The sequence below is a fragment of the Drosophila hydei genome, unplaced genomic scaffold, assembly GCF_003285905.1.
Source record: "Drosophila hydei strain 15085-1641.00,03,60 unplaced genomic scaffold, DhydRS2 tig00008114-arrow-pilon, whole genome shotgun sequence".
NCBI lineage: Eukaryota > Metazoa > Arthropoda > Insecta > Diptera > Drosophilidae > Drosophila > Drosophila hydei.
The window spans coordinates 10,755,044-10,775,226 of NW_022045827.1; the positions used below are offsets into that span (position 1 = coordinate 10,755,044).

Sequence of the window (20,183 nt, forward strand, 5' to 3'; positions counted from 1 at the left end):
CCTACTAATTAGGCATATAAAAATTGGTAAGAGTCACAATAGTTAGCTGACTTAAGGGAAAGCAGCAGAGTGGGACAGAGACAGAGGCTCTCTAAATAACTGTGCATGTGTTTCAGGCACGTTAATTGTTAAACAAACGCGCGTTTATCACTCAACAGCAGCAGCAACAACAACAACTACAACAACTTAGAACAGGCTGGTCCCAATATTGTCCTTGTCGTTGGCTCGTTAGACGGATGAAAGCATCGCTGCTGCGTTTCCACATGCCCAATGCTCGTATTCTATATTCCAACACATTCACATTCAGTTTCACATTCATATCATCAACGGCAGCGCCAAATGCTTTGACATCCGCCCACGCACATGTAGCGAGACAGAGTGAGAGAGGGCGGGAGGCAGAGAGTAGGTGGGAGAATTGTTATGTTTTTCGTATTTAACCTCAGACATGGGCCTCGTTTGTATAAATTCCAACAGCAGCCACTGCCAACTGCTGCCACTGCTGTCGCTGCTGCTGCTGCTGCTGCAATTGTACTGTGAAATTATTAACAGCGACAACAATAGCGCCAGCGTCGACGTCGTCGTCAGCGTCGACAGCGACGCATCGTTCATCGCGCTCACATATGGCGGAAATGACACTTTTACAGTTAGCATCGCGAGGCGTAACCAGCGCGAGCAAGAGCGAGTCAGAGCTAGAGTGTGTGTACGCGAGTGAGGGAGAGAGAGCGGGATGGAGACAGAGCGCGACACGTACGCTACACAGACGCAATAAACTTCATTTCTGACAGGCCGCAATGCCAACAGGCGGACACGGACATAAACAGGAACACAAAACAGAAACGGCAACGGCAACGGCAACGGAACGGAATCGGGAACGGGAACGGGAACGGGAGCAAGGGCACGGTACGAGGTAGCAGGAACATTCACTGCGTGGCACAGGCGCGCCGGCATGTCAACGCTGTGGTGATGTTGATGCCACTGGGAGTGGGCAGCAGGATTGGCTGCTCGTATGCTGCCAATGAATAAACTGGGCTTGAAATATGACCCTGCCAGGCTGGCGATGCAATCCTGTCCAGCTCTGTTTATTTACCGATTGCCCAAAGAACCAGCGGCCAAAGCGCTTAGTTGCTTTTGGCATGAAGACTGCTTCGACGAGATCTCAATAAATCACGCACTCAATCAAAATAGAGCCCGGGCAGACAGGGATAACGTGTGTTGTTTTAGACTAATTAACTAGAGATTCATAAGCTTAAGAACAAATTATAATCGTCTAGATTAGTCCTATATATATTCCTATATTCCCATATATAGCAAATATCAAGTTAGATCCTTAACCCATTTGATAACTCTGCATTCCTTTGCAGCTCGCAAAGATGAACTCGGAATCGGACGATCTGGAGGACACGCACCTGTGCATCAAGTGCAATGCGACGATTGTGGGTCTGCGCAAATACATAGATCATCGCAAGCAGAATTGTCTGAGCATTGCCGGCAACGAGCGCAAGGAGAAGCCAATGGTGGCCAGGACAACGACAGCTTCTGGTGCGGAGCATGCGGCGTCTGCAATCATAAGTCGCGCCAATTTGGAGCACAGCTACGATGGCTTTCACTTCGCAGAGCCGGAGGCGCCGAGCAGTTACTTGCGCAAGACGACGGCCAGCCATGGGGGCAAGACGTCCAAGGCCCTGACCGAGGCTTATGATCCTACCTACGAGCTGGGCGCTGATGTCTTCTTTTCCTCACTGCAGCTGCAGAGCGTCTCGACGGGCGGCAAGACGGGTGCACGGCCCGAACGTGGCGCCAAGGAGGAGCACAACTGGCATTCATCCAGCAACTGCTCCGATCCACTGCTGAAGGCGGTGCGGGAACATGAGGAATCCGACTTTAAGCCGCTTAAGTTCGTGCACTCACCAGAGGCGAGCGAGGAAGAGGAGGATGACGAGGAGCCCGACGACTTTGATGGCGATGATGACGAAGCAGATCAGATGCACGAGCAGGAGCAGGAGCAGGACCAAGAACATGATCACGATCCTGATCCCGATGAAGATTACGATGGGCGACGCCACTCGCCGCCGACTGTGCCTGCCACGCACACAGGTGGCAAGTGGAAGCCGGAGCACCGACCACAGCTGCGCCACACGCATCTGGAACGCATCTCGCCCAGCTGGGATGAGCCGCCCGAGGATGCGCACGACCATCCACCCGCCGAGCACACGCACGGCAAGTGGGTGCCGGGCAGCAAGCAGCTGGAGTATCGGGAAAACATTGATCTGACCAAGCTGCAGCAGCCGGACGCCAGCTACTGGTGCAACATCTGTTGTCGCCGGCTCAAGACGCGCCTCAACTACGATCAGCATCTGCGCAGCGGCTACCATCTGCGGCGCGCGGATGCTGAGTGCCAATTGGAGCAGGCCAACCTCGAGTCCGCCAATCTGACGCTCAACAAGAACTTTGCCCAGCCGCCGGCTCCTGCCACGGAGCAACTGCATCGACGTCGTCGTCGTCGTGCCAATCTCTTGCGCTGCGAACTGTGCCGCCACAGCATGGCGCGCCATCTCATGGGCAAGCACCTGATCTCCCACTATCACTATCGACGCCTGCAGCAGCAGCAGCAGCTGCGCAGCCAGAGCTCGCTGCACGCCATCCTGGAGCACATGGGCAGCATTGTGCGACAGGCGCCCTTCCAGTGCCTGCCCTGTCGATTCTATGCCAACACAGAGCAAACTTTTCAGGTGAGATGCTGCCAGGTATCTGCTAGTCTGGCATACCCGACCAACGCACTTTTGTTTGACTTCTCTCTGACTTTCAGGCTCATTGGCGCTCGTCTGCTCATGTGGAGCTGACCGAGCGACTTGGCGGCACTTTCTGGTGCAGCTACTGCCAGTTCGAGTGCGACAGCAACGAGGAGATGTGGCAGCATCTGCTGGGCAACACGCACAAGGAAGTGCTCTTTGCGATCAATCGATCGGTGCCCGTTTGCATTGCTCAGCGGCGTCTTCTGAGCTGCTCCGAGTGCAGCGCCAGCTTTCTCTACAATCTGCAGCTGCGGCGGCATTTCGCCTCGGAACATGCGGGAGTCGTGGCCACGGGCAGCGCCTCGGACGAGTACCAGTGTCGCTTCCGCTGCCAGATTTGCGGAGCTGCCCAAAGATCGCGCGTGGCACTGCAGCGCCACGAGAAGCACAAACATCGTCTGGCCAAATATTATTGCGCCCTTTGTCATCTGGAGTTCGAGACGCCGCTGGCTGCTCGCCGGCATCGCAATCTCATGCAGCACAAGCAGCATGCGAATCGTCGGAGCAGTCGCAAACGCAGCAGCCCCAAGCAACCGCCGCCCGAAATGGAAATTGAGCACATGCTGCGCGAGGTGCTGGAGGATGAGGCTGCGCAGCCGACGACGAGCTCCAAGGAGCGGCGTGCGAGCAGCCAATGTGTGAGCTGTCAGCTGAGCTTTGAGACGTCCCAAGCGCTGATTCAGCATCGCAGCGAAGCACATCCCATGGACAATCATGCCTGTCTCAGCTGTGGCGGCAGCTTCCAGTCGGCCCAGGCGCTGGGGCGGCACACGCGCAGCTGCCAGCCCATTGCCTCGACCTCGGCGGCTGCGTCGGCTCGTTCAGTGTCGCTCGCGAAGTCCTGGCACTGCGATCAGTGCGGCTTCAGTGCGCAATACGAATCAGATCTGCTCTATCATCGCTTCTTTCACACACGCGGCTCCTCCATTGGCAAGGACGAGCTGCTGCAGTGCCCGCTCTGCCCCAAGCAATTCCGCAAGCACTCGCTGCGTGCCCATCTGCGCAATCACACGAACGAACGCATCTTCGAGTGTGCCGAGTGCCTCTCCAAGTTCGCCAGGCGACACAATCTGAAGAACCACATGGCCACCATGCATGGCCAGCGGGCACAGACGAAGCCAGACGGCGCCCAGACAACAGCTAAGCAGACCACGACAAAGACGACGACAACGAAGCCCAAGCAGAAGTTTCAATGTGGCACTTGCGGCAAAATATTGGCCAAAAAGTAAGTTCTCTTTAATTGGAATTAATAATTTATATTAATTAATAAACAACATTCAATTAACTGTAAACTCGAAGAGTTAAAGAAACCTATTTGAAAGCGAATGCTGCCTAGCTGAAATTAATGAAGAATCCAGTTTGAAGCTCGTTTAGAACTAGAAAAAAATCTGTTGATGTGGTTCTAAGTTCGCCTCGATGTGCATCTGCCTAATCAGCATCGGCTTAATCATAGTCTAGACTTAGAGAATATTGGGATTTTTAAAGACGTAGATCCAGTCTAGCTCCAGACTGGAAGAATTGCAAAATAATATATTGTGTAAAAACTATTATTGAAAGCAATTTTACAGCTGACAACTTGAAATATTTAATCCAAAAACCCAATTCTACTATATAGCTGCGCCCATTATAGGCGTGGCCAATGGGCAAAAAGCGTATGCCCTGCAAACAACTCAAGTTCTCTACGTTACCAGCTCCCATTGAGGATTGAATATGCTCTACAGTTTTATAGTAAGCAGCAAAGAAATTGATCTGCTCTTAGATATATGAATGAAAAGTTGACATTTGAGCTTTACTTTTAAGCATATTAATTTTATGTTGCAACAATTGGGGCGTGGCACATTCAAAAGTATAAATATTTTATTACATTTGTAGCAAATATTTTGATATGCAACTAAGAAACAGATCTTACTTAATATAGTTCGCAGTTTTTTCTCAAATGGCTACAAATATCCATAGATATATATATCTTTGATGACATGCTATATATATTCAAAGTTATTTTTATGCATTTCATAGAGAAACAGCTTCTAATTGTATTCAGTTTGTATATCAAGAAATATTTCTCAAATGCACTGAGTTTCCATCAGGCTCAGTCAGATGCCAAAGCAAGCTCAGACCAGTAGCAGGAGAACTGATATACTATGTTATGCATTGAGACGTGATGCTCATGAGTGGATGCCACAAGCAACAAAAGTAGGAAACACTCGAATGTGGCTGCCAGTGGCAGTGGCGGTGGCAGTGGGGGACGGGCAGGCAAATGCTTGCCAATGACCATGGGCAGCTGCGATTGGGAATTGGAGGCAGCTACCACGACGAGTGGCAGCCCACAACACATTCCACTTAGTGTGTGTTGCTCTGCCTCCGACCGCAAGCCGAACAATGTCCGACTCAATTTCGCAGATTCATAAAAATGAATGAATGTAGGAATGCCAATCCCTTAAATCGTCGGATTGCTGCCGCCATTGGAAATGGGAAATCAAGTTCTCTGAAATTGACTCTCAAGTGATGGAACGAATAGCTGGACCGGACACCGACGAGTGGGGCCATAGCTGGTGCGACTCACACTGGCACGGCCACTGGGTCTGGGGAGCTACCATTAAAATGAATTGCACTGCACTTTGTGCCATCAACAGAATCAACTCCCGGACAGCGAATGATGCAGCATTGGAATGACTTAGAATACAAAATAAAATAAACTAAAAGCGCAGACATAAAAGAGACAAGAAAGGCAAACCTCAACTGCGCTAGGTGAAGATTCAATACGCTCACTAGAAACTATATTTACTATGCCAAAAATATATACAAAATTTTATAAAAAATATGTAAGAAATATATCACAAAAATTTACAAAAAGTATTTAAAAAATATATAAAAATATAAAAAAAAAAATATTAAAAATATATAAAATATATAACAAATATATAGAAAAATGTATGAAAATATATAACAAAATATATAAAAAATATATATAAAAAATATAAAAATATTTAACAAATATATAAAAATATATAAAAAAATATATTAAAAATATATTTAAAAAATATATAAAATATATATAAAAATATATAGCAAATATATAGAAAAAATTATGAAAATATAGAAAAAAATATAGAACAAAATATATAAAAAATATATTTTAAAAATATATAAAATATATATAACAAAAATATAAAAAATATATAAAAAATATATAAAAATATATAAAATATATATAAAAATATATAAAATATATATAAAAATATTTAACAAATAAATAGAAAAATATATAACAAAAATATAAAGTATATGAAAATATATAAAAAATATATAAAAGTATATAAATATATATGTATATATAGTTTTGGATCAAAAGTTCTTCCTACAATACTTGCTGTGTCAAAAATACTTTCCATATACAGAAAGTCTATATATGATATGCTTAAAACTTAAGAGAAGATTATTAAATTTCTAAAAGATGCGACTTGCTTTATATTCAAAAGAGCATGCCCGCTGCAAGAGTATAGCAAATAGAAATGAAGAAGCAACAGCGAATTGGAAATGCGAAAAACGAAACGAAGCCAAGCCAAGCCGCGCCGCGTCGCTTCGCGCAGCGCTGCGCCAAGCCAAAAGAATCCGATGCCGTATCCAGCCAAACAGAACAGAACATTGCACGCCATTTCAATAAAAGTGAATTGCCCAACGACGACGACGACGACGATGGCGACGACACAAACTTTAGACTGATGCTGATGCTGATGCTGGCAAAGTATGCGCACAGGACCTAGCAGCAGCCAGAGCAGAGCCGTAAAAGTTGAGTTAGTTCAAGTCTGGAATTCCGGAAGTGAGCTGCGCTGCGCTGCGCCGTTGACATGACTGACGACGTCGCGTCCTTAGCTTGACTGGGGCGTGCTGAAACTTTGCTGGCTCACACTCACTCTCTCCCTCTCTCTGTCTCTCTTTCGCTGTCTATCTCTCTTGCTCTCACTGAGCTGTCTGCGAGTTGATCTGCGAGTCGACTCCTTGCCGGCCACTCGGTCTCGTTAGTCGTAAAAGCAAAGTATCTACATCAAGCGCGCCCGACAATAACTTCAAATGAGCATTTTAATAAATTTTTCAAATAATCACTTGAAAAGTGGAAAACTCTCTCAGCCAGCCTCATCCAGTCTCAGTCTCAGTCTCAGCTTCTGTCTCTGTCTCTGTCTCTGTCTGTCGCTCGCTTGCTTTATGCCTTCAGTTATCCCAGCTCGACTCAGTCTCAGATCCGTTTGCCTCTTCCGGCGACTCGCTGCAATTCAACTTAATGTTTGCTTAAGGAATTAGTTGCAACTTGGCAGCGCGCATCAACTACGGAATATGGCCATGGCTACGCAGACGTCGTCACTGCGCAGACTGAACAAGTTATGATTAGTTATGGCCGAAGCGTAATTGGATGCCCAGATTTGGATCTGTCGAGACTAATGCCATGCCGACAGTAATCCCGTGAGTCAGACAAAAATAAATACACTTAGCTAGTGGAAAGGCTAGAGCGCGTATGACCAAGCAGCAAACTGTCATTGTGAGGCATAGCATTGGCAATATTAAGAGGATGCCGGTAGCATGGCATAACAGATATATATGTCGGGTCGAGTCATCTATATATGATGGCCCATTATAATATATTTTACTTTGCCAACTGTCGCAACTGTCTGAACTGTCCTGAACCAATTGCCTTTTTAGACGCCTTCTGTCAAACTCTCTATTTCTAGTAACATTCTCTTCAATAATAAAAATCATAGCGAACCTATGCAAAGGGCATAAGTAGCCCTCTCGCTTGCACTCAGCAACAAGCAGAACTACGTTTAGCAACAGCTATAGTTGTCACTCTCGCACTCGGCTAATGCAAGCTTTCAGTCTCTCTGCAAGACTAGCAGGAGCCAATCGCAACACACAGCTTAAAGGCTCTGTTCAGTTGAGTTCATATCATATCATATCAAATATGCACTTTATATCTTTATAAAAACTCATACTACAGCATAATTCAAAATTTGAGCAGCAGCTCATATTATTTCTAGATTTCTATATATTAGCGTTTGGGTGTATCCAAAATCGTTTAAAAGGTCAATAGACGAGAGTATAGAGAAGTTTATGTTTCATTTGTTGAGTCACTCGCTGCGTTAGCTATAGATTTATAGATTTATAAATAGAGATTAATTTTTGTAAATATTTTATAGAATCTTGAAGAAATTTCTATATAAAAATAAGTTTTTATTAGATTATATAATTTTCCTGCGGCATAAGCTAAGCCTTAGATGCCGAAGACAAATTCTGTAATCTGCATGTTCGCAAAATGCTAAATACAGCAACAAAAGTAAGGCTAAGCACTAATGCGGGATTAGGGTTTGGGCTGAAGGGAGTCGGAGCTGTAGCTGTAGCATTATCTGCCATAGATGCATCCTATCGTGGCGTATCCGCAGGCTTGATTTGCGAGTGCATTGCATACTTTGTGGCGGGTGTCCGGTCCAGTTGCAGTCCTGCCACATGTGTGTTCGTGTGTGTCCTTTGGGGCAATATAGCCGGAATGTCCAGCACTTAATGAGTTATTTTTGGTTACTTATTTTGCACTTGCAGCAATCGCTTTTCGCTTGGTATTTTTAATTAATGCAAAATGCGCGCAAAAATTGAAAACAATTCTCATTTGCAGCGCATCTCGTGCTGCATTTCTTTGCCACAAACAACCCGCCCACACCCCCCACCGACCCACAAACTATTTCGGCATTATTGCGCGGGCGGCGTGGGGTTGTCTTGCATGTGGTCCATGGCAAATTGGATGACATTTTCATATGAGCAGCGGCAACATATTGCGGATGCATTGCACCAACTCCTGAGGCATGTTTCAGTTTATTGTTCGCAGCATTTTTAATTAGCGCAATGCAACAATAAATTGCTTAGGAATTTCCAGCATTTCCATTTTGTTAGTGAGCATTTCTTATTAAAAAAAAAAATATATATATATATATATATATAAATATATATAATTGATTATATAGACTTATAATGCAATTTGGCAATTTTTAAATTTTTTAAATTATAATACTTGAAGCAGAATAAGCTTATGCTTTAAATTTTATATTTTGAAAAAGAAAAATATTTAAAAAAATTTCAATAATATTTTAATAAGTAAAATGAAGCTTATTTTTGAAGTATATATTTTTTGGTATTATTTTTTTAATATTATTATAATGTATATTAACATATATTTTTTGGTATTATTTTTTTAAACTATTATAATGTATATTAACATTATAATAATATTAAAAAAATAATACCAAAAAATATATACTTCAAAAATAAGCTTCATTTTACTTATTAAAATATTTTTAAAATTTTTGAAAATATTTTTCTTTTTTAAAATATAAAATTTAAAACATAAGCTTATTCTGCTTCAAGTATTCTAATTCACTGCCCAAAAACAGGTCTAAAGAGTTATAAATATGCAGCTATCCAAGTAATGTTTCACCTGCGCTTACCTAGATGACATTTTGAGTCTTTGCTAGTTCTGAAAGCTGAGCTAAATATGCTCAAATAACTTAAGCTTGATATCGATTATGCTGAATAATGGCTAAAACTAACGATAATTGGCAAGAAAAATGATTTGGATCTATAGCAAAAAATGTTTGTCATATCAAGTTTAGATCTTAACTCGATCCATTCCACTCAGGACTATGCCCCAACTGATGTCTTCAACTTACCTTTCTGCCTCTTCCCACACACACTTAAGCACTGCTTGGCTAATGAGAGCGCATCCATTCGCATGAATATTGAAAGTGTTAATTTGCTTTGCTCATTCGGAATTTATGCGTCGTTTGGCCATTGTAGAAAAGATTCCTCTTAATAATGCGCGACATTAACAAAGTTTCAATCTTTAATCTAAATTCCTCTTAGCGGCAACAATGCCAGGAAAAGGAAAACAGCGCCAGAGATATGGTTGTATAACAAATAGTGGGCGGCTGGGCGTGGCCCACCTGTGCCATGGTGCTGGCAACATTGTCATGCATTTCTAATGATGCCGTCGCGTGGGCGGAGACGGCGTTGATATGTGAAATGTCAGTTTGTATGGAGTTTGAATAGCAACGACGTTGACAACGACAAACAGGATGATGGGCGTGCCAGGAGTGGCACAGGGTGGGCTGCTCGACGCTTGTCCAAGGCGTTCGCTGCCGTTCGAGACTTGACAAAAGGATGCCATTTCACCTGCAGGAGTTTGCCGTAAATAGTTGTTGCTGCTGCCATTCAGTGGGATAATGGCGCCGCCAGCAGCAGCAGCAACATAATGCTGAAAGAAAAGCAAAGCGAATTAGATGCAACAGCAACAACAACAGCAGCAAAATTATCTTTCGCTTCGTTCGTTCTTGCCTTGTATTTTGCAGTTATAACATTAACTTTTATTTCCTCAACTGCACTTTACCAAGCTGCCACCTACATCTCTACTTACCTCCATCTCCATCTCTTTCTAACTCTCTCGCTTCAGCCTCACAGTTTTTCCCACTTTTCCCCACTCAAGCGCTAGTTCAGCTTTAACTCAAATATTTTTTACGGCAAAGTAAATTGAATTAAATTGCAAACTCAGCCAATCTATATAAATATATATATTATATATATATATATGTATATAATTGATCAGATAAAGATAGCTGACTTTGATACCTTAGGCTGACTCAAATTGCCTCAACTGCTGCTGCGATTAAGGCAAATAGATCTCACATCTCTGCCAATGGCGTAATTAGAATAAAAGTTTTCATGCTTAAGTCGCAACTGATCTTAGCAGGAGGCAAACTTGTATTTTGCTGCTGATATGTGCCGTTGCTTTAAGCCTTTAAGCAGCTGCAGTTCGAGCTAAACACGCCCATGCGAATGCAGATGCTGATGCTGATGCTGTTGCTGTTGCTGATGCGGATGCGGGTGGCAGTTCCGATGCCGTTACGTAGCTACGTTGCGATTAGTTGACGAAACGTTTCACGCCTGGCGACGAAAACTTTGCCCTTTTGTTCTGCAGTCTGGTGGCTCGGTGGCTCGGTGGCTCGGTGGGTGGTTTGGCTGACTTCAAAGCTGTGGGAATCGAGTCGAGCAGCAGCTGTTGGCTGGCTTTGGCTGTTGGCGGTGTTGTGTCAACTTTTGCACACGCCATCCATTAGAGGCGGGCGAGGCAGCAGCTGAAGATGCCCCGCTGCAGGAAGCTCAAGACGCTGAGCAAACATGTTGCGGGTGCAGGTGCAGGTGCAAATGTATCCTGCTGCTCATTGTCAGCTGCATGCGAAGGTGCCACGTCTCTCTCTCTCTCGCTCACTCTCCCTCTGTATTTGTGGAACGTCTTAGACAATCGCATGTGTCGCTTGGTATGGGTTCGCCTGCGATTTTGGCCGTGGCACAGTCAATGTTGTTGCGCTGGCATTGTTGTTCCCAAAACTCGCATAAATATTTATGACAGTCTCTCTTGCTGCTGTACGTTGTCGTCGTGTCTCGCTTGTCCCGGATCCTGCTGAAGTTTTGTGTGCCGCGGGTGTTAGTCAGCAGCGACTGCAGCGACTGCTTCCGGTGTCAGTCACAAGGATGTGCTCAACTTTGCCACTCCTCCCAGTCGAAGGGCCCGCCCGCCCACTTTGCCCATTTCTTGTCCAACTTTCATGTAATTGGTACGTAAGTCTTGTGCCGTCTTTTCAGTTGCAAGTTGTTGTTCGCTTGTGCGACATTAGCTGGATTTTGATGGCTCGCCCTGTGCTGCATGTGAAATTAGTTGTTTGGCATTGGGCGTGGCGTGGGCCATGTGTAATTAGGGAAGTGCCCAACACCTTAGCTCCATTTGCTTATCTGGCTGCCAGCCAGAGAAAACTTGATGCCACTACAGAAGTATCGTAGCCGGAAATTACCGTTAAATGTCACCCTTGCACCCACACAGCTACCCCCACCCCCACCGACCCCCTGTTTATACAGCCCAACTTGTCTGCATTGCACTCATATTAATGCCGTCGCGTTCATTCGAGTTCTTAATGCTGTCTCTCTCTCAATACATTTTAATCTCGTTTACTCCATTACGCTATGCCATCTGATTATATAAGACACCTATACTTCTTCTAAGCTTCTTTAATTCTAATTTTGGGAATTATTGGCATTATTTTGGAAATAACTTTCGAGCAAAGTTATAGCTACTTTTTATCTTTTACTTTTTTTACTACAGCTTAAATTTTAAATAAATTCAAAACATAATATCTTTTATAGCTTTTTTATCTTTTACTTTTTTTAAGCTTTAGATAAATTAAAAATCGAGTTTTCTTTTTCATCAATATATTATTTACATGAATTTAGCCAGAATTTGATTCTTGAATTTGATCTCTATAATCTTTATCTATCCCAAATGATGACTTCCCATGCTCATTAAGCCTTATGACTTCAAAGCTACACTCAATTTCAACAGCTTTTGGCTGATTCATAATCAAATAGCAATTTTTATGGAATAAATCAACAGTTCTATGTAATCGATAAATATCGATAACTGATTAAATACAATGATTGTTACTAGTAAGTGCAGCTCTTCCCTCCCAATCGTTATTTGCATTATTTTTCTCTTCAAGATACTTTAAATCAAAACAATTTCGCTTTAGTTTCACTATTATCTAAAGTTTGTCGTTTTAAATTTCTGTTCTGACTACTTTTATATGAAGAACCTTTTTCAGTACTTGAAGTGAATATATCTGCTAATTGCTATAAAATCTCTGCTTAACTTCCTTGACAAGTTTTGCCCAATATATTTCATCACAAGAGACAAATGCTGGACACTTTTAAAGCCAATAGAGTCCCACACGACGACGACGACGACGACGACTTCTCTCAGCTGTTTCGATTAATTAGCATCCGTAATTGATGTGCACAAAAGTTTTTGGCAACGAGTTTGCATTTGGGTCTACTAGAGCGACGAGTAGTGTGCTCGGTCCTTTTTGGAGTGGACGTGGCCTGGGTGCAGGTCCGGCTTCGGCTTCGGCTTCAGGCTTGTGCCTCTGTCCCGTATCCGCAGCCATTGAACGTGCCGACTGTCTGACGGGCGACGTGACTTTGCTGCGAATTACTTTTGCTTTGATTTAATGTAATTACAAAAAAATTTCTAATAAAATGCAAAACATGAAAAATAAAAGCAAACAATGTGACGTAGAGTGTCACACGGATTGGCCCCAGCTCCACTCTCATTTGCATTTCCAACTGTTCTTTAATCAGACTTTAATTTTTACATTTTTCAGATATTCACTTAAACTGCACGAGATGAGCCATGCCACGCCGAAGCGGCAATTCCCTTGCCCCCACAAGGACTGCTCCTTCGCCGGTCTCACGCCGGAGGGCCTCAAAATCCATCTGAAGTCCCACTCACAGGGCACGCACAAATGTGAACGCGAGAACTGCAGCTACGTGGGCAAGAGTGAGCTGCACCTGAAGCGGTGAGTGCGTTAATCGATGTATTTCAGATCAAGTATTACAGTTCTCTAAGCATATATTGATATATATCGATATCTTAGAGTATCTTAGCATTTGTATTTGTTTGCCTTGGGTTACTTTGTGCTTTGACTGCAGTACATTGTGCTCAGCTTACAGTTAATCATATTTGAAGTTGCTTCATCAAGTTATCGATAGGTTAATTAATCGATAAATCGACGTGAATTGTCTCTTAAATGCACATTAACTATACTCTATCTTAACTACTCTGTCTCTATCAGCTTATTGCTTGCAAAATAAGTAAGTATGCTTCAGTTGGGAGTGCCCGACTAGGATATACCCTGTCATAAACCAAAGCTTATATCGATTTTGTAGTGGTAAGACTCTGTGGTTACTCTGTGTCTTAAAAAGACACAGTAAGATAGATATATATGATATAAAATTAAAATCTTTAAGAGTGTTAGCTAAGCGAGTAAGAACTGAAGTTTGAGAACGCTCTTAGATGATATTAGAAACATTGCAAAAGTTATCGATTATTGCATATTGTATATATGTATATAATATCATCAGAAGAAGTTGAGCCTATAAAAACAATTTGCTTACTATTTAAAATTTCTCTGGCAAATATTTAAAATATATTAAGCATATATAAACATCTTTGCCCGTGAGCTCATCATAATTAACTTGTTATATACGCGAAAGATTAAATAAAATCGAGTTCAATTCGCATTGGCAATCGTTATTCGATAGGGCGAGGTCGGGTCCCACTGCGAATGCCAGGTTAGAGCGCTATTACTAATCTACAAAATGCTAATCAGGATTTGCCAATGAAGTCCAAAACAATTGCCAAGGCGCACAAAATAAACGAGCGACTTTTTCTACACGAATTTGAATTTCTTTAAGAGAAACACAAAAAAGCGAACAAGCAAATGGAAATGGCAATAAAAAAAGCAACAAGAGCAAAAATGTCATCCATAATTGCAGACTTTGAACTGCAATTGCATAAATTGATGAAAGCAACAACAACAGCAGCAGCAGCAGCAGCAGAGGCAGCAGCCGCAAGAAGCTGTTGAGCTGGCCAATGCCAATCGCAGTCAACGAGCTGCTCGAGCAGGAGGTAGCAGGAGGCTGAGAGTCAACCGAGTCGTACCACAGAATCGTGACTTATCGATCGCCTTTGATATGCGCATTGAATTCTTGTAATATTTCCAAGGCTCTCCAATGGCCATTTGAGTATGAAGCGGCCGCAGCAGCTCCAGCTCCAGCTCCAACTGCAACTGCAACTGCCTCCTACCTTCCTCTCTTGGGCCTGTGCATCGACAGCATCGATCTGCATTCGAGCAGTCAGCAGAGTCTGAGGCAATTGCTGCCACTGCCACTGCCACTGCCACTGTTGCTTGCCACTGTGCAGCTGTCCGCCCCACACACACATACACACACACACACACATGCTGAATACATTCAAGTTTTAGTATAAACGCTTTTTGTCGTCTTGAACTTGGAGCCTTGTGAACGCATCGCTTTGATGGCGGTAACAGCTTTTGTATCTTTTGTTCATAAGGCTCAGATTTTGAATATTTAATATTGAGCCGAGCTGGCCAAATTTCTATTGGCACATTCTATTGCATCATTTTGGCTCATTTTGTTTAGCCTGAAACAACTTAAGTCTTTCTGCTTTCTTTGATTTATTATATTAAATATAATTAACTAATATATTAAATATAAAAAATAATTTTAATTTGTTATTTATTCTTAATTATAAATGAGTACTGTTGGAGCACAGTCAATACATAATCAAGCAAATGCTCAGGCGCAAAATATGAGAATTAACAAAAATTTGGGGTGACCCAACAGTAGAGATACTATTACCGATAGCCATATTTCAGCAGATATTTAAGTTATTGAGTTCACTTATATATGAAACTATTACTAAAGCTATGCCATTTAATTACAAATTAAAATTTGATCAAAATTTCGGCTCAAGAATGTGGCGTTGCTAGAAATGCAGATTTTGAATTTGAAACTCAACACGCATTGGCGTTCAATTAGTTTTAGAAAGATTTTATAAAGTTCTGTATATATATCTATATATATATATATGTATATATATATATTAATCTGTGTAAAACTTGACCTGTCCGGTCGAACAACTATTTAGCTGAGTTCATTAAAAATTGTTTGTTTTGCACTGCAAATTGTCGCGGAACAAAAATCAGCAGAGCGAGGGAGAGAGAGAGAGAGGCAAGGAGAAGAGGAGGAAGAGAGTGAGACAGATACTCAGCTGTGATGTGCTTAACTGGCAGTCGAGATCTTCAATTAGCTATCAAAGAGAGGGAGAGAGAGAGAGAAGGAGAAGCGCGGTCTGTACAGGAATTCAAAGGCTGACCAAAACGCATCGCAGTTTCGGTCTCGTTTTGGACGTTCGACGCGTTGTCGGCATTGCTGGACGCAGCTCAAAGCGACGCCTGGGCGTGGGCGGGGTCCGTGTATGTTGGGTGGGGGCAGGGGCAACAGAAGAAGGTAACTCCTACAACTTGCTGGCAAGCACGAAGCAGCAAGCAACAAGCTGCAAAGCTGCAACTGCAACGGCAACTGCAACTGCAACAGCGGCAAACATTACTTGCCGCTAATTAAGCCTACCGAATGCGCATAAGCTGCGCTCGCTGCCGGATCGAGCCGTGCGCCTGAGATTTCACACAGATTCCAATTCGGCAACCACGCAGAACATTGGCAATTAATTGTGAGTCCTCGGTTCGGACAGTAGCTGATAAGGGGAGTGGACAACAGCACACCAGCAGCAACAGCAGCAACAGCAGCAACAAATGAGCGTCGGCCGCAGGCCTCGATTCGCTTTGCTTCTGGGAACACTGGGAGGGGGTGCAGAGCTCACCTCGTAAGCTCGATCCCGGCATCGGGCAGCGTAATTGAAGGCGCGTAACTGTGAGCACCCTTCAGTCGTGTATCGCTACGTTCCAGTTGGGCATATGGGTTAAGCAATCGGCGAGAGCAGAGCGCTATGAGGGATTCCCCCCAATCGAATTGTTCAATATGAATAGAAAGCGAAAGACAGTCTCAACATTTCACAGACAAAGCTCGATATTATTCGTTAATTAATGAGTTAAATAGTTAATAATTGATTTATAAAATTAGCTTTAGTAAGAGCGCACAGCGCTTGTCCAGCGACCAAACCCATGCCAGCGATTATTTGCGAATGTGCTTTGCCGCTGTTTACAAAACAGATCTCCTCCATCTGTGTGGACGGGCATTCGGTCGCAACCGCCACCGGTACAGATCGGTGGCATCCTTTAGCCATGCCAAAAAGTCGTTGGCAATTCGCAAGCCGCGACTTTGCCAACTTACTCGTATTTCGCATTTTGATTTCGAGCGTGCGATTCGAATGCGAAATTAGCAATTAGTTCCTGGCTGCGTTGCTCGGGCGACAGCCGCCACTGGAATTTAACGTCTAATCAAGCCGAAGATTTTAAATATGGCCTCGCAGTGTGCGAATACTTAACAGTTTTCTCACCCGACCCATCTCTGGTCGCCGACTCAAAAATGATCTCAACTCTTTTGCAGGCACCTCAAATCGCATTCGAGTGACCTAGAGCTGGCTGAGAGTGGCAAATGGTTCGCGTGCGATCAGTGCGAGTTCAAAGCGCGAGTCAAAGGTCACCTCAATCGTCACATGCGCCGACATACCGGAGAGAAGCCCCATAAATGTCCCCATTGCGACTTCCAGTGCAGCAGCTTCGACAATCTGCGCAAACACATCGTAAAGACAGGAAAACATCCAGGCAAGTTCATCTACGAGTGTTCGACCTGTACAGCTTTTAAGGGCAACAGCTTTAAGGACTATCAGATGCATTTGAGCACCCATAAGACGGAAAATCCATGAGGCTTCAGGGATTCAGTAAATTTTATAAAGGAAAAAACTTTCCATAGATCTATTGGTTTGAATCCACCTGTTTAAACAATCAACTATTTTCCATTAAAAAATTAATTAATTCAAACCTTATATAATAAAAAAAATAGCTTATGCATCGGCCGGGAATCGAACCCGGGCCGCCCGCGTGGCAGGCGAGCATTCTACCACTGAACCACCGATGCTTCTATAAATCGAGCTTAAAAACTTTCACACTTAAGCATTCAGCAATATGCCGAAAATAAATTTTCTTCTTAAAATAAATAACTGTATTCATGGACTTTACTATTCTGGCTTTCAGTAATCCAGTAATTAGAGAACTGATGACATATGCATACCAATTCAATAATCTGTATAAGTATAAACATAAAAATAAACACAACTCTAAAAAGCTGATCTTTAAAAACAAATGAAACATAACACATAAAAAAAGGTGAAAAATGCATGAAATATTTATTAAAAAAACAAGTAAGAAAGCTCTAGTCGGGGTGCCCGACTAGGAGATACCCTGATCCCAGTCCTTTGAGTTTTTTAATATTTTCCGTAGTTTGTATCGAGTATTAAAAAAAAAGAAAACAAATAAAAATTGACATTGTGAGACCAGGTTTCGAACCCGGATTATTTGCGCAACGTGCACAAACTCTACCAACACCGCCACTTCATAACTAAAAAAAAAATAGAACAATAAAAAACATTTCATCTTCACTGGTCTCGAACCCGGACCAAGCTGCATACGAGCGGAGCCTCTACCAACGCAGCCACTGCCCTTCTTATTCGAGACGTTGCAAATTTGAACATAAGTAGCAGCTAATAATTCAGCACAATTCAATCGCAATTTCAATTCTTGGAATAGAAAAGAATAGGAAAAATGCGTGCGCGTGGCGCTGCTGACATGTGCTTTTGCAAATTGGCCAAACGTTTTGTTTAATAACTTCTGTTTTACTTAATGGATTTTAATGAAATTTTCAGCATATGATCTATATATCCTATTGGCTTGGTTGAGATGCAAACGTCTTGACATAATGGCCATAGTTCCAACTTAACTTAAATTCTAAGAATTTGGGGGAATTTGGAGCCGGTATCCAAAATCCAACAAAAATCAAAATTGCATAAAATATACATAAGACTAAATACAAAATTTGGAAGCTCTAGCTCTTAAGACGTTCGAGATATAATTTATTTACTGCATTTCAATAATGTTTTTATTCGATAACAATTAAATGCGAATAGTTATCGAATATTTGAAACAAACTTGACCTGCGCGTGCTATACACGGACCTACAAAAAAAATTTCAAGTCTCTAGCTCTTATAGATGCTGAGATCCACGCGTTCACACATACGGACAGACGGACAGACGGACGGACGGACAGACGGACAGACGGACAGACGGACAGACAGACAGACGGACAGGGCTCAATCGACTCGGCTTGTCGTCCTGATCAAGAATATATATACTTTATGGGGTCTGCCACGCCTCCTTCTGCCTGTTACATACATTTGCACAAAACCATTATACCCTGATTTCCCATTTTTAATGGGATCAGGGTATAATAAAAAAAATTAGATGTGCATCGGCCGGGAATCGAACCCGGGCCGCCCGCGTGGCAGGCGAGCATTCTACCACTGAACCACCGATGCTTGACTTTTGCAGTTTGTTAAATCTTAAAAAACTAAACAATTTAATTTGATGTATATATGTATGTATGCTGTATGCTGTATGCTGTATGCTGTATGCTGTATGCTGTATGCTGTATGCTGTATGCTGTATGCTGTATGCCTGTATGCTGTATGCTGTATGCTGTATGCTGTATGCTGTATGCTGTATGCTGTATGCTGTATGCTGTATGCTGTATGCTGTATGCTGTATGCTGTATGCTGTATGCTGTATGCGTATGCTGTATGCTGTATGCTGTATGCTGTATGCTGTATGCTGTATGCTGTATGCTGTATGCTGTATGCTGTATGCTGTATGCTGTATGCTGTATGCGTATGCTGTATGCTGTATGCTGTATGCTGTATGCTGTATGCTGTATGCTGTATGCTGTATGCTGTATGCTGTATGCTGTATGCTGTATGCTGTATGCTGTATGCTGTATGGCTGTATGCTGTATGCTGTATGCTGTATGCTGTATGCTGTATGCTGTATGCTGTATGCTGTATGCTGTATGCTGTATGCTGTATGCTGTATGCTGTATGCTGTATGCTGTATGCTGTATGCTGTATGCTGTATGCTGTATGCTGTATGCTGTATGCTGTATGCTGTATGCTGTATGCTGTATGCTGTATGCTGTATGCTGTATGCTGTATGCTGTATGCTGTATGCTGTATGCTGTATGCTGTATGCTGTATGCTGTATGCTGTATGCTGTATGCTGTATGCTGTATGCTGTATGCTGTATGCTGTATGCTGTATGCTGTATGCTGTATGCTGTATGCTGTATGCTGTATGCTGTATGCTGTATGCTGTATGCTGTATGCTGTATGCTGTATGCTGTATGCTGTATGCTGTATGCTGTATGCTGTATGCTGTATGCTGTATGCTGTATGCTGTATGCTGTATGCTGTATGCTGTATGCTGTATGCTGTATGCTGTATGCTGTATGCTGTATGCTGTATGCTGTATGCTGTATGCTGTATGCTGTATGCTGTATGCTGTATGCTGTATGCTGTATGCTGTATGCTGTATGCTGTATGCTGTATGCTGTATGCTGTATGCTGTATGCTGTATGCTGTATGCTGTATGCTGTATGCTGTATGCTGTATGCTGTATGCTGTATGCTGTATGCTGTATGCTGTATGCTGTATGCTGTATGCTGTATGCTGTATGCTGTATGCTGTATGCTGTATGCTGTATGCTGTATGCTGTATGCTGTATGCTGTATGCTGTATGCTGTATGCTGTATGCTGTATGCTGTATGCTGTATGCTGTATGCTGTATGCTGTATGCTGTATGCTGTATGCTGTATGCTGTATGCTGTATGCTGTATGCTGTATGCTGTATGCTGTATGCTGTATGCTGTATGCTGTATGCTGTA

General features: G+C 42.9%; 1 protein-coding gene and 2 non-coding genes across 3 annotated transcripts in view; 1 reads left to right on the plus strand and 2 right to left on the minus strand.

Moving 5' to 3' along the window:
* The window catches only part of LOC111603772 (zinc finger protein 814), a 40,434-nt gene extending 23,282 nt beyond the window's left edge, over positions 1–17,152 (plus strand). The window contains exons 2-5 of the mRNA XM_023321507.2: positions 1,362–2,729; positions 2,807–4,017; positions 13,037–13,231; positions 16,803–17,152. Of these exons, the coding sequence (XP_023177275.2) occupies positions 1,371–2,729; positions 2,807–4,017; positions 13,037–13,231; positions 16,803–17,121 (3,084 nt within the window). The 5' untranslated portion in view covers positions 1,362–1,370 and the 3' untranslated portion in view covers positions 17,122–17,152. The remainder of the gene's footprint in view (positions 1–1,361; positions 2,730–2,806; positions 4,018–13,036; positions 13,232–16,802) is intronic.
* A 110-nt stretch (positions 17,153–17,262) lies between these two features.
* On the minus strand, positions 17,263–17,333 carry Trnag-gcc. Its single transcript has one exon. It is a non-coding gene; the product is annotated as a tRNA-Gly (tRNA).
* Positions 17,334–18,716: 1,383 nt separating this feature from the next.
* Positions 18,717–18,787, minus strand: Trnag-gcc. Its single transcript has one exon. It is a non-coding gene; the product is annotated as a tRNA-Gly (tRNA).
* Between the last annotated feature and the right edge of the window lie 1,396 nt (positions 18,788–20,183).